The sequence below is a fragment of the Manihot esculenta genome, chromosome 1, assembly GCF_001659605.2.
Source record: "Manihot esculenta cultivar AM560-2 chromosome 1, M.esculenta_v8, whole genome shotgun sequence".
Lineage (NCBI taxonomy): Eukaryota > Viridiplantae > Streptophyta > Magnoliopsida > Malpighiales > Euphorbiaceae > Manihot > Manihot esculenta.
Window position 1 is genome coordinate 23,102,054 of NC_035161.2, and position 14,159 is coordinate 23,116,212.

General features: G+C 38.6%; 1 protein-coding gene across 1 annotated transcript; it reads left to right on the forward strand.

The window, feature by feature from the left end:
- The first annotated feature begins 8,298 nt into the window (after nucleotides 1-8,298).
- Nucleotides 8,299-13,035, forward strand: LOC110618416. The gene is made up of 3 exons (XM_043955478.1): nucleotides 8,299-8,599; nucleotides 12,209-12,280; nucleotides 12,771-13,035. The coding sequence occupies exons 1-3, from the start codon at nucleotides 8,489-8,491 to the stop codon at nucleotides 12,909-12,911; spliced, it is 324 nt and encodes a 107-aa protein (XP_043811413.1). The 5' UTR covers nucleotides 8,299-8,488; the 3' UTR covers nucleotides 12,912-13,035.
- The last annotated feature ends 1,124 nt before the right edge of the window (nucleotides 13,036-14,159 follow it).

Here is a 14,159-nt window from a genome sequence, read left to right on the forward strand (position 1 = left end):
TTTCGGACTGGAGGCCTCTTATAGGTGGCTGGCCAGACCACTTTCGGGGGCCGAAAGAGCTCCCGCGGCAGCGCTATGTTCGGTGGCCGAACATGAGGTTCGACGGTCGAACCTGGGCTTATCGTTCAAAAATATTTTTCTTTTCTTTTTTTTAAAAACTTTATCTCAAAACCAAATAATAAAATCATGAAAAAGCATTTGTAAAAACATCTTTTACCCTTCCGGTATCCGAGATTCCGGATTCCAACGGGGATTCCGTCAGAAAGTTGGAATTCTGACACCGAAGTCTAGCCAGGTATTACATGAAGTGTCGACCTCTCCAAGAGAGGACGAGTCTTAACGAAGAGCTGAACTGAGGCCGACCTAAAGCATCCGAGTCTTCTTTTTCCTCAGTGGGCCCGAGCATCATCTAATCAGACCCGTGCCATATGGTCCTGTCTTCGAGTGCTAGCACAGGGCCTTCTTTGGGCAGTTATTATGTAATATTAGAAGTCCCCCATTGGTCTTCGATTCTTTATATTCAAAGGTGACATTTTTCTTCACGATTTGGAGCATATGGCTTGTTTAGATTGCCTTCCATACTTGCATCATTTTGCCTGCTCCTGCTCATAAATGACAATTGCCTTGTGGCTATGAAATAAATTAAAGAGAACAAATTGAACTTAACACCCAGTCACGATAATGACTTGAGAATTTTATTAACCAGGACATACACTTGGTCATTAGCCTTGCAAATACTCTACTAGTGGCCTGATCGTGAAATATGTACCAGTTTAGAGTGTAAATCATACCAATTGTCCCAAGTGGAACCATGCGGCCTTAGTTCAGTCCGTCGAACTAAGTCAGCTTCTATTCAAGCTGAGCATGCACTATCCTCGCTTTCTTCTTACTTGCCTTGCCAATCAGCCCGGTCCAAGATCTTGTCCATCTTTTGGCCAAAATTTATTCGGTTGATACGGTAACGCCCTGGTGAGTTTGCAGGTTTTCTCTTGCCTCAACCTACTATGGTAAGCTTCCGAGCATTTTTCAGCCCTGACGAGTTTTCAGGCATTCTCTTGCCTCAACCAGCCCTAACGAACTTCTGGGCATTTTCTTTCCCCAGATTCCTTGATGAGCTTTCGAGCATATTCTTGCCCTAATGAGTGTATGGGAATTTTCAAGCCCTAACGAGTTTTCAGGCATTTTCTTTCCCTAGCGAGTTTATGGGCATTTTCCAGCCCTGTCGAGCTTTTGGTCTTTTTCCTCATTGTGGACTCTACTCTTAGCAGTACGTCCTGCTTTTGCCAATCGTTAATAAGTCTCGCCTGCCTATAATGAGCCTTCTTCCTTTGCAAAAAGTTTTGCATTTCCTAGGAGTGTTCTTAATAGCAGCGACAAATGCCGCGGAGACTTTCTGTGAAACGGGACCAATGCTCGGTCGTGTGGCCTAGCTTTTTTATGTGAAATGGGACCAATGCTCAGTCGCATGGCCTGGCTCATACCCATCTTGTGGCCTGAGTGTAATGACCCGGAAACCGGACCGCTACCGGCGCTAGGATCCAGATCGACTTAAGGTCGCCGGGACCCGTAGCAAGCCTGCTATACACTCTGTACATCTGGTATAATCCCATATATGATCAACATAAACATAAAAACTGTAAACTTTTCTCTATATATCAGGCTTAACCTGAGCATGCTCTGCAACTTCTCTGTAAGCGATACCTACTTTGGTACCACTCTGTAGCTGTAAACATAAAAACCCCTTACTGGAGCCCTCATCAAATGCTCCAGTTGGGTTAACATATCATATGTTAAGCCTGGTTCATCATAAAACATATAAAAGATCCATGTACAAGGGGATTATCCATAAACTAGGGCCAAGCACAATACTATAACATGACTTTACATTACATAACCTTACTTTACATCATGTCTGCTACACTTCTATTACATAGCCATAACCATAGCCAAACTCTACTCTTGCTGACTCTGTCTTTCTCTGAAGCCCTGAAAACATGGGGTTAAGGGAATGGGGTGAGCTATAAAACCCAGTGAGCAGAACTATAAAAACATTAAAACATATGCCATCATGGAATGCATCACATCAAAGTAAATCACATAAAGGATGGACTGACTCAAAACTCCCTCTACTCTGTGCCCAGCCCTCGAAGGAGCTCCTCAGGACTTCTGTTACATACATAGCTCTGTGCCCGGCCCTCAAGGGGCTCCTCAGGACTTCTGTTACATGCAATAAAACTAGAGGGCTAATGAGTCGTCCTGTTGTCCATCCACATCCACAATAAACAATGCAATGCATCATCTTCGTGGTTACTAATGCAATACAACCTACTATAGACATGGCATTTGTGATGCATGGAACATGCTAAAACATTCATTTAGTTAAAAACACAGTTCAGTTCCACTCACCTCTAGCAACTGCTGGGCTAACTCTGGACCAGCTAACTCTGTGGGCCTCCTCGGTTCCTCGGGTCCAATCCTACAATGGAGGACTCAAATGAGGTACCAAACCACTCTAACATAACTCTAAACATTCCCCCAAAGACCCTCTAAAACATCATAAACATGCATGAAAAAACGGGCAAAGGAAGGCTGGACAGGGCACCTTCGGCGGCACCTTCGGCGGCCGAAAGTCTGCTCCAGATCCGAAACTCAACTTTCGGGGGCAAGGTTAGGCGGCCAAACCATGCATCCACAGGCAGGTTCAGAAGCCGAAACCACCTTCGGCGGCCGAATCTGAGTTCATCCAGAACTCAGCCTCTTATGCATACAAGCCTCCCAAACCTTCCAAACACCCAAAACATGCATCCAACCTCTCCAAAACATGCATATGCCCTTAACCATGCATATAGGGGCTTAAAAAACTAGTCTAAACCCCTACCAACAACCATATACACATAAATATGCATAAAGGGTACATAAACCCTATCATGCACAACCATGCAACTCATGCATTCCTAACCCTTTTTCCTTCATAAAACTCATTTAAAACAGCATAAAAGCTAAGGATCTACACTTACCTCTAGAAGAACGAGAGGAGAGGCGATCCAAACTTGAAGATCTGGAGAAGCCAAGCTCCAAAAGTCTCCAAGCTCCAAAACCTTGCTCCAAGCTCCAAAACCTTGCTCCAAGCTCAAAACTCTTCAAAACAAGGAGAAAACTCATGAAATCCTTGAGAGATTTAAAGAAACATCATAAAAACAACCAAAGGAGAGCATGAACTCACCTATGCCCAAGAATGGAGAGAAAACTCCCCTATTTTTTGGACAAAGGGCCTTTTATAGGTGGCCTGGTCAACCATTTCCGGCGGCCAAACCTGCTTCCAAAATCTCACCACGTTCGGCAGCCGAACATGGGGTTCAGCGGCAGAAAGAAAGCCACTTTCGGAAGCCTAATGTGCCCCCTAAACTATCCCATGTTCGGCGGCTGAACTTCACTTTCGGCGGCCGAACCTGGCAAATGCCTCCTTGGTCTTTTCTTTCAAAACTCAATTTTCTCTTGCTCAAATCCCTCAAAACATGTAAAAAAATTTTAGAAAACCTTTGTTTTACCCTTCTAGAAGGCTCCGACATCCGAGATTCCATCGGACGGTAGGAATTCCGATGCCTGAATCTAGCCGGGTATTACACTGAGCATGAAATGCCTTAGAATTTTTTTATGAAATGGGACTAACACCTAATTGGTCGATCTAGCGTATACCTGCCTTGTGGTTTGGCATCGAATGTCTTAGAATCTTTTTGTGAAATGGGACTGACACTAAGTTGGTTGGCCTAGCGTTTACTTGTCTTGTGGTCTGGTATCAAATGCCTTAGAATACTTTTGTGAAACAAGACTGACACCCGGTTGGTCAGCTTGGCGTATACCTACCTTATGGCCTAACATCAATTGCCTTAGAATCTTTTTGTGAAACAGGACAAAAACCTGGATGGTCAGCTTGGCATAGACCCACCTTGTGACCTGGCATATACCCACCTTGTGACCTGGCATCAAATGCCTTAAAATCTTTTTGTGAAATGGGACTGACACTCGATTGGTCAGCCTTGAGTATACCTGCCTTGTGGCCTAACATCAAATGCCTTAGAATCTTTTTATGAAACAGGACCGACACTTGGTTGGTCGACCTAGCATATACCCACCTTGTGGCCTGACATAAGATGATTTGTGATGCGGGACTGACACTTGGATGGACTGGCAAAACTTGCCTTATGGCCTGGCAGGAGTTGCCTTGATTAGTGGGACAGACGCTTAGATGGTCTGGTGAAACTTGTCTTATGGCCTGGCATGAGTTGCCTTGATTAGTAGGACCGATGCCCGGATGGCCTAGTGGAGCATGTCTTATGGCCTGACATGAGATTTCTTTAGTGGGATCGATGCCTGGATGGTCTGGCAGAGCATGCCTTATGGCCTAGCATGAGTTGCCTTGATTAGTAGGAGTGATGCCTAGATGGCCTGGCGAAACTTGCCTCATGGCCTAGCATGTGTTATCATGATTAGTGGACTGACACCCAGATGGCCAGACGTAACTTGCCTTATGGCCTGGCATGAGTTGTCTTGATTAGTGGGACCAACGCTTGGATAGCCTGGCGAAACTTGCCTTATTGCCTAACATGAGTTGCCTTGATTAGTGGGACGAATGTCCAGATTGTGGGCTAGTGGCACTCGCCTTGTGGCCTGACATAAAATGCCTTGTGATGCGGGACTGACATCCAGATGTCCTTGCTTTTTTCTTCACACTTTCATTCGACGTTCCTGATAAAAAAAAGTTTGAAGAATACATCATAGTTTTGTTTATTACATTTTGGTAAATGCCAAACATTCTTTAGACTAATTAAAAGACTCGATTATCTAACTCTGCCAATTTCAAAACTTTGGGGTTTGACTCAGGAGCTGAATATCTTGTGACGTTCTACTTCTGTAGGCATGTATTGTCACTCGTTCCTAACCATACGAATAACCCTTTCCGGTTTCCTATTAGGGGTGGTTTCATGAGTTGTTGTCTTGGATTCAGATCCCCTCTCCTTCCTACTCTTTTTGGTGAACTTTCAAAGTGTGTCATCTCTTAGTAATCTCTCAACTTCATCTTTCAGTTACCAGCACTCCTCCATCGTATGTCCGTGGTCTTCATGAAAGTGGTGGTACCTAGTCCTGTCTCGCCTTCTAGCTTTCTTAGGGTTGAGCTTGGGAGGCCACTTGATCTTGTTGTTTTTCCTAATTCATATTAGAATATGTGTTCATGAGTCATTCAATGGGGTATAATTCTTATACTTACCTCGGTCATTCCTTCCTCGGGAGACTGGGTCTCCCTCATATCCTTGCTTCTCCGGCTTTTGGTCTTACTTTTGGCTCGTCTTTTTGTCCTCTTCCTATCCTTCTTGGTACCTTGGAGCAGCATGTACAATCTTCTAGCCGACGTTTTTTAGAGCATCGTCTGATGACTCCTCTTCCTCGAACTTGTCCTTCCCTTTGGACTGCATTTGGATTGCCCCTATCCAAGTCCTTGAGACATCAATAGAGGCTTCCTCCCTTCCCCTGGGAGACATGAGTGACGCCTCCTTCCGAGCTTTGCATTGCTCGAAAGTAACCTACAACCTTTTGATGTACTGGAGTATTTTCTTAGTGCTCGATTGTTGGAATCTGCTTTGTTGACCATAGAGGGTATGTTTTGTCCACTGCCATGAGTGGAAGAAATGATAACACCCTCATTGGTAGCAACCCTAGCATCAGCTAGTGAATTGCCGTCCATTTCAAGAAAGGACAAAGATTTCTTTTTAAGAGAAAAAGGGAATTAGAAATCAATTTTTATCTAAATGAACAGAGAAAATTCAATAGATTTTCCAACAACGGAACTAAATAATATAATCGAAAAATAGTGCTATGCTATGATTGGTTAAATCTTTAAGAGAGAGAATGTGAGGTGGTTGGCGCCTACGGCAGCCACTTCGGCGCTAAAGTCAGTAAATTAGAGAATAGGACGAGTATAAGGAATTGCTTAGAACTCAAAAGTAGTTATGTAAAAATCGCATACCTTTGTCTTTGTGATCGTTGGCTTTTATATTGTAAGAGGATGGAGTTAATTATAGTATTTTTTGAAAATCTGACAATAATATGGCCGGCTCATTGATAAGGGATCTTACTAGCTAATTGATTGGGTATCCCGTAATTACAAGCATAAAGGGGGTCTACTGGATTGTAGCCACTAACGGTGACTTCCTATGAAGATCCGACCTCTCCAAGAGAAGGCGAGTCTTGACGAAGAGCCTAACTGAGATTGACCTAAAGCGTCCGGGTCTTTTTTTTCCCTCGATGAGCTCGAGCATCATCTGATCAAACTCTTGCCATATAGTTTTGTCTTCGAGTGCCAGCACATGGCCTTCTTTGGGTGATTATTGTGTAATATCACCTTCCCTAAATGAAAAGACCATATAAATTAAGAAAATTATCAAGAAAATGGAGATCAACCATAATTTTTTAAAGCAGAACAAGGAGAAGTAGAAGAAAAATAATAGGGAGAAAATAAAGATAAAGAGAGGTGATAAAAGACTATTTAGACTCCGTCAGAAGTTTTAATTAATATCGTTTGGCTATGACGAAATAAGAGAAAAAATAGGTTAGAAGACTAAAAATCTTATTAAAATTTTTCAAAGATTGAAAAGAGTGATTCTAATAGCCAAGGGAGGCTATTTATAATAGAAATAAAATCCTAATATGCAAAATTATAAAAATACCTAAAATATCTAAAAGAATAATTAAAATGCAAAATTGACCTCCTAAACGATAGAATTTTCATATCAAACTTTGTAACATGCCTTTGGCCCTTATCACACTTTTAAAAGTCGTGCGTCTCGAAATTTCCTTTCCAAAAAGTTATCGTGGATCTCTATCGGACGTCGGCAGCAAAAGTTAGGCCCAGTTCAAGTCTACCGTAAAATCCAAGGCTAATTACTCCATATTAAGAGGAAATGAAAAGAAGTGGTGAAAGAGCTTTTAAAGCCGTAATCGGTAGATTTTAGAGAGGGGTAAGGTGCATGCGGCACTCATATGGCGCCTGTGATGCTGTATTTGACAGTAAGACTGTCAAACACAACACATCCTTTGATCCGTCAACCGATGGGTCAATTAAAGGTGGATAGATTTTCTACACCCCTATCCCATCAATTAATGGGTATTAGCTCGTGATCCTATTCGTCACCTAAATTGTCGAACATTACCACGTAGCTCCCATGTGCAAACTGACAAATGAATTACTTATTAAACACTTTAAATGTCCAACAATTTATTTGTTCGATATTTAAACTGTCTAATATGCTTATTCGATAGTTATATTCTCGTACAAGTTTTGAACCACTTTAAATTTGAAAATATTTTTGAATATGCATGATTTTTAAATTTTTTAAATTTTATATATTTTGAAAAAAAAACTCCTTAAAAGTATTAAATTTTATTTTTATTGATACCTATCTTTAAATTATTATTAAAAAATTAATTAAATTTAAATAAATAAAAAAACTGAAAAAAGTATAATTTATGGTTTTGATTCTAGTGAAGGGTAATTTTATTTACTTCTTAATTATAGTTAAATATAAATTTAAATTAAAAATAAAATTTATTATTTTATTTATTTTATTTTATAGTCCCCTTATATAAGATAAAAAATTTTAAAAATTTCAATCTAATTTATTTTTTATTTAAATGAAATAATTTATTTATTTTTAATTTATAAAATTTCTATTTATTAAAATAAAATAGTGATTTTGCTCATTTATTTTTTTTTTTCAAAATAAATCATGTGTGATGGAGGTGAATGTTTGGCAACAAATTTTGTTTTTTTTGTTAAAAAAATTAAGGCTGTTGACAAGGAGTATTTATTAAATGGTAACATGCCTCGAGAATCCAACAATTTTTTATTTTACAAACTGACACAAACAGCATCGAGCTTAAGCAAAAACGCAACATATTTCAAAGAGAGACGTGGCGAAATTCTCTATCACAGTTTACAAGACACGTGACTTTTATCTCCAATCAAAGCAACCCTTCGCAGTTCGCCGGTCTCTTTTTATTCTCCACCACAGGAAAACACTAACCTACCCGCCTACCCACTTTATTCTGCTGCACCTGCACACCTAATCAACTTACTTCTCAACTGCTCTCTCTGCCCTGATTCACTCGTTCCAGACCCGTCCTTTCAGGCATAAGCCCAATGCAACACGTTTGTTTCTCCCATTAGATGAATTTTCTGGCCCATGTCGACGGAACTAAAAATTAAATTAAATTCCATTAAATTTGGAAGAACCGAACTATAAAAGCACATCACAAGCGTTGATTGAAACAGGTGTGATACAAAGCGCAACAAACAGAAATAGTTGTAGTGGACGAGATCCGGCGAGGCTCGTCGGATTTCGCCCATTTTTGTCCCGAGCTTCGCATTCTTCGCTTGTCTAGATCTTTCTCTGAGAGATATTGAGAGAGCTTTATACGTCTAAGAGGAAGATAAATGAAGGGAACTTGCACTCTCGTAGCTTCCGTGCTCGCCGCGTCCACCTTGGCTTTGTCCTCCTCCTCTGCAGTGGACCGTGACGTTGCTTTTTATCCTTCCTCCAATGAGGTATTTGGTTCTACCCTTAACTTTCTTAGGAAATTGAATCATATAGATGGGATTTAATTATTGTAAATGGATTTAGGTTTTGGTTCCTCATTTAAAATTTTTTGGTTGAATGAAAGTAGTGATTTTGTTTTTGTTGTTTCCTTCGCTGATAAGAAGCCATTGCTTTGTTAGAAATATAAAAGTAATGCCTCAATTTAAAAAAAAAGAGTTGTTTGATCTAATCCCTGTTCTTTGTTTTTGATATGGCTTATAATTTTTGGGAAAACTCACCCTGACATCAATTTTGAAAACAAACATTTAAGCTGTTAATTTCTCTTGCCTCTTCTCGCTAATCCATGCTTCGTTTTGTTTATCTTCTCAAAAAATCCACACTTTTAGCATTGATTCGTTTTGTCACAAAAAAAAAAGGATAAATAATCTGAACGTAGATGACAGACTGAACAAAAATTGATTTGAACTTTATTTTGACTAGGGCTCAACTTCTGTAATGGGGAAACATGGCTCAACGAATGCTTGTCAAACTTCTGATAAGGGGAAATTCGCTCCGAGATTTGATGGGTTAAGGTTCATAGAGACTCTGGTTACTGCGCATAGATGACCCAACAAAGTGCACAGTTCATTTTTTTCTCCCTCTCATTTTTGTGCCATTTGTTGATGTTGAGGCTAAACCCATTGGTTTATAAGATGTGATTCAAGAGAGCTGTTGCTAGTTGTTTTTGTTTTTGAGTTTAGGGAGAAGAACCGCTGTTGATTTGTGTCATTTTCCTTGGTTTTGGCCTTTGCCATTGAGATTTTATGGTGTCATCATAAAATCCAAAGCGTAAGGGTCGCAGTTTTGTCAAAATCCGCTTGACGTGTTTGAGTGGGATCTTACCGTTGAATTGATTTGAACAGATTGCTTAAATATTGAAAATTTATGATTAATTAGCTGTTTCCTATGATTGAAATGTTCAATAAATGGATTTAGTATTCAACTGTTAATGACTTGAAACTTTCAATTTAGACAGCCCAACTAATTTTGCATTGCTGCTTGGTGGTGCTTCCCTAAGCTTGATGTAGAAGGAAAACGCATGCCTGTTTCGTTCCATTCGCTCTGTTTGAATTTTTTTTTTTAAAAAAAAAAAAAAATTGGAAGGGAAAGAAAAATAAAGGGTTTTGATATTCTTTTCTTATTAGATAGGAGAAAAAATATATAACTTGATCTTTCCTTTTTCATAAAAGAAAAGAATAAAAAGAAAATGAATATATATTTTTATAAAGAATTTAAATATATAGTTTTATAATTTTGTTAAACATAATAATTTTTTTCCCAATTTGAGAATAAATTAAAAAAATCGAGGACTATTTTTAAATATTTTTTTTCATATTTCTCTTTATCTTCGTGTACGTGGAATTCATTTCTTATTTTTCTTTCATATTTTTACACGTCCAAATGTAATTTATTTGTTGAAGTAGTTTTTCATCTTTTAGGAAAATTCAAGATGATGAATTTGTGATGTTTTTATAAATTTTATAAAGAATCTAAATATATTAGTTTTCTAATTTTGTTATGTATAGTAATTTTTTTTCTTTAGAAGAAAATGAACGTTACATTTGTTTTTCAAAAAAAAAAAAAACTTTTAATTTAAAATTTTGAAAGTAAAGATATATATTTCAAAAAATATAAATATATACAAAAATTTATTTTAAATTTATTACTTTAGTATGTATTATTTATTTTTTTACTATAATTAATTTTATCATTACAAACACATTTTAAATATTTATTCTATTTTAATTGTAGAAATTAAACTATAATTCAATTATGAAAATTACCTTTTTTATTTAAAAACATTTGAAATATAATACTTTTTTAAGTATAAAAGAATATACAGTGAGAATAATTTAAACTAAATTTAAACAATTTTAAATTTTGGAGGATTAATGTAATTTTTCATTAAAAATTTTAGGGTAAATTATAGTTTAGTCTCTCTAGTTTAATGAAATGTTTACTTATTTAATTTTTCACATTTAAAAAAATTGTAAAATAGTCTATACTATTAAATTTTCAGTCAACTTTTCATTTATTTTAATGAAAATAACTAAACTACTCTTTAAATAAAAAAAAAAATTAAACACTATTTTTCACTTCTAAATCGGCCTATCTTACTACTTCTCCTTCCCGATCCTCTTCTTCCTTTTCTTCTCATCCTTCTCCTTCTTTTCCCGATCCTCTTCTTCCTTTTCTCCTCATCCTTCTTCTTCTTCTTTTTCTTTTGTGTTTGATTTCATGCAATTGGAGAAGGATGAATAAAAAATTCTCCATTGGCAATTAAGGAAGGGTGAGGATTGGAATGAGGAGAAGAAGAAGGAGAGCAGCCGCAACTAAGAAGAAGAAGGAGAAGGATGAGGAGAAGAAGAATGAGAGGATTGGGGAGGGGAGGTAGTGGGATGGAGTGAATAGCGTTTGGTTGAGTTTTTTTACTTAAAAGGGTAGTCAATTAAGGATGGGTGAGGATTGGAATGAGGAGAAGAAGAAGGAGAGGATTGGGGAGGGGAGGTAGTGGGATGAGGAGAAGAAGAAGGAGAGCAGCCGCAATTAAGAAGAAGAAGGAGAAAGATGAGGAGAAGGAGAGGATTGGAGAGGGGAGGTAGTGGGATGGAGTGAATAGTGTTTGATTTGATTTTTTTATTTAAAGGGCAGTTTAATCATTTGCATTAAAATAAATGGGTGATTAACTGAAAATTTGAGGGTAGGGACTATTTTGCAGTTTTTTTAAATGTAAAAAATTAAATTATAGATTTTTAAAAACACAAGGATTAAAGTAAATATTTTATTAAACTAGAGGGACTAAACTATAGTTTATCTAAAATTTTATATACATGAACACAAATTTTTATTTTTAATATTCTTTAAAAATTTCAAAATATTATCTTCTTTACATGAATCAGCACATGAGCCAAGCCGAATTTCCTTTTGGGATCCTCGTGGGACACCTTTTCAAGCAATTCAAACTATAAATACTTGTTGCAAAATAATTTAAACTACATGAATTATAAATTTTAAATGAAATGGTATGGTGAAGCATGCGCTTTACACGAGGAAAAATATCCCGAGTTAATGGCTAAGAGCCAATTAGTTGTCGCGGCTATCTTTTATTTTATTATTATTATCTTTTAACGGCAAATGAGAGGGCACCCAATAGTAGTAAACATTTAAGGTACCGTTTAAGTGAAGAGAAGGATTTAAACATCCAATTGGACGGTAATTGACTCTTAAAATTAAGCACTGTATCTATTTAAAAATTAATCTGCTAAGAAATTAGATAGAAATTAGATAGAAGGAAATAGGCTGAAAATGTGAGGTAAGCTCCAAAATAGAAGCTAATGATGCTTGAATTTTCCATGATTAGAGTTGTAACAGGTGCTGAATAGCATTAATTAAAAGAATGAAATTTGCCTAACAAATGATGAAAAACCTACACTAACCGCTAGTTTTAATTCTTTCAATAGAGCTCAAGGCTTACTGTAAGAGCTGATAAGCATCGTACTTGTTTGGTCAAATCATGTACAAGTAAGCCATCATTATTTTTCAAGTAACATCACACTGAATTTTAAATATTTCATTAGGAGGAAACCACTTGCTATCAGAAAGTAAAGAGGATGAAGACAAGGGAGGATCAACAAACACATTACTTTGATGTAAGTATGAGTATCAACTAATATGAGATGAGTAACAATAATAACACCAGGAGAGATGTAATACCCGGCTAGACCCCGGTATCGGAATTCCTACGTTCCGGCGGATTTTCCGTTGGACGTCGGGATTCGAGGATGTCGGAGCTTGCCCTAAGGGTATAAGAAAGGTTTTTAAGATGGTTTTGAAGTGTTTTTATCATGTTTGCATGTTTTGAGTTAAGAAAATTGAGTTTTGAAATGAAAAGGCCAAGGGGACAAAAGCCAGGTTCGGCCGCCGAAGGTGAAGTTCGGCCGCCGAAAGTTGCATGGTTTTGCATGCACGTTAGGCCGCCGAAGGAAGAGTCGGTTGGCCACCACAAAAGCCCCTTTGCCCGAGACTTGAGTGTTAAACACTCTGTTTTTGGGTCAAAGGTAGGTTCAAGCTCTCCTTGGTGTGTTTCTCATGTTTTCCTCAAATCTTGCATGTTTTAACATGTTTTTAGCTTTGTTTTAGAGATTTGAGCAAAAGGAAGCAAAGTTGAGCAACTTGGAGACTTTGAGTAGTTTTCCACCACATCTCCAAGTTTGGACCAGCAATCCTCTCGTTCTTCAAGAGGTAAGCATGGATCCTCACCTCCCCTTATGTTTACAGTAAGTTTTAAGAGTTTTTAGAGAGTTTTATGGGTTAGTTGTTGGTGGAGCTTTGAGTTGAGCATATGTTGAGCATATGCTATTTGATGTTGTTTTAGGGGTTTGAGTTAGTTTATAGACCCCTATATGCATGAGATATGTTATGTGCTAGTTGAGAAGTGTTGGTATGCATGTTATGGGTGTTTTATAGGTTTTTGGAGGCTGGAACCCTGAGTTGGGTCGGGATTCTGCCTTTCTGGAGAATCCAGGTTCGGCCGCCGAAGCAAGGTTCGGCCGCCGAACCCCTTGTGGAGGCAGTTTCGGCTGCCAAACCTTGCCCCCGAAAGCTAGGCTTTTGGGTGAGAAAGAGACTTTCGGCCGCCGAAAGAGGGAGTTCGGCCGCCGAAAGTGCATGAGTTTCGTCTCTGGACGAGACTTTCGGCCGCCGAAGGTGCCGCCGAACATGCATGAGTTTCGTCTCTGGAGGGAGGTTTCGGCCGCCGAACCAGCCGCCGAAAGTGCCCTGACCAGCCTTCCTTTGCCCATTTTGTCATGCATGCTTATGATGTTTTCGAGGGGTTTTGGGGAGATATTAAGAGTTATGTTTAAGTAAGTTTGGTCCTCATTTGAGTCCACCTGTGTAGGTGCGGACCCGAGAGACCAAGGAGGCCCACAGAGTTAGAGTTACAGAGACTGCCCAGCAGTTGACAGAGGTGAGTGGAACAGAACTTTATTTTAAAAGTTAAGAACTGTTTTAGCATGATTCATGCATCATGAATGCCATGTTTATGTAGGATGCTTTGCATTAGTATTCATCAAGTTGATGCATTGCATTATTACTTGTATATGTGGATTGGACCGAGGCGATCTCAATAGCCCATAAGTCTGTCATTATTGTATGTCCTGTGTGAGCTCCTTTGGGGCCGGGCATTTACCTTGGATGAGTCCTGTGAGAGCCCTTATAGGGTCGGGCACCATGAGTAGTTAGTGAAAGACCTGTGTGAGCTCCTTTGGGAGCCGGGCACTGACAGAGGGAGTTTTGGGATCATGTCCAATCCGAGATGTGAAATGTTTGTGCAGTGATGCATCATATGATAGCATGTTTTAAATGTGATTTTTTATGGTTTCCGCTCACTGGGCTTTAGCAGCTCATCCCTCTCCCTAACCCCATTTTTCAGGGCCTCAGAGAAGAGAAAGAGAAAGAGAAAGCAAGGGTAAACGCATATGTACTAGTATAGAATAGTGGACATGATAATGATGTACAGTACAGAGT

Coding starts and splice junctions, on each gene's coding strand:
- LOC110618416 (XM_043955478.1), top strand. CDS start 8,489: ATGAAGGGAACTTGCACTCTCGTAGCTTCCGTGCTCGCCGCGTCCACC. Junction 8,600..12,208: donor TTTATCCTTCCTCCAATGAG/GTATTTGGTTCT, acceptor ATATTTCATTAG/GAGGAAACCACTTGCTATCA. Junction 12,281..12,770: donor AACAAACACATTACTTTGAT/GTAAGTATGAGT, acceptor GCTTTGTTTTAG/AGATTTGAGCAAAAGGAAGC.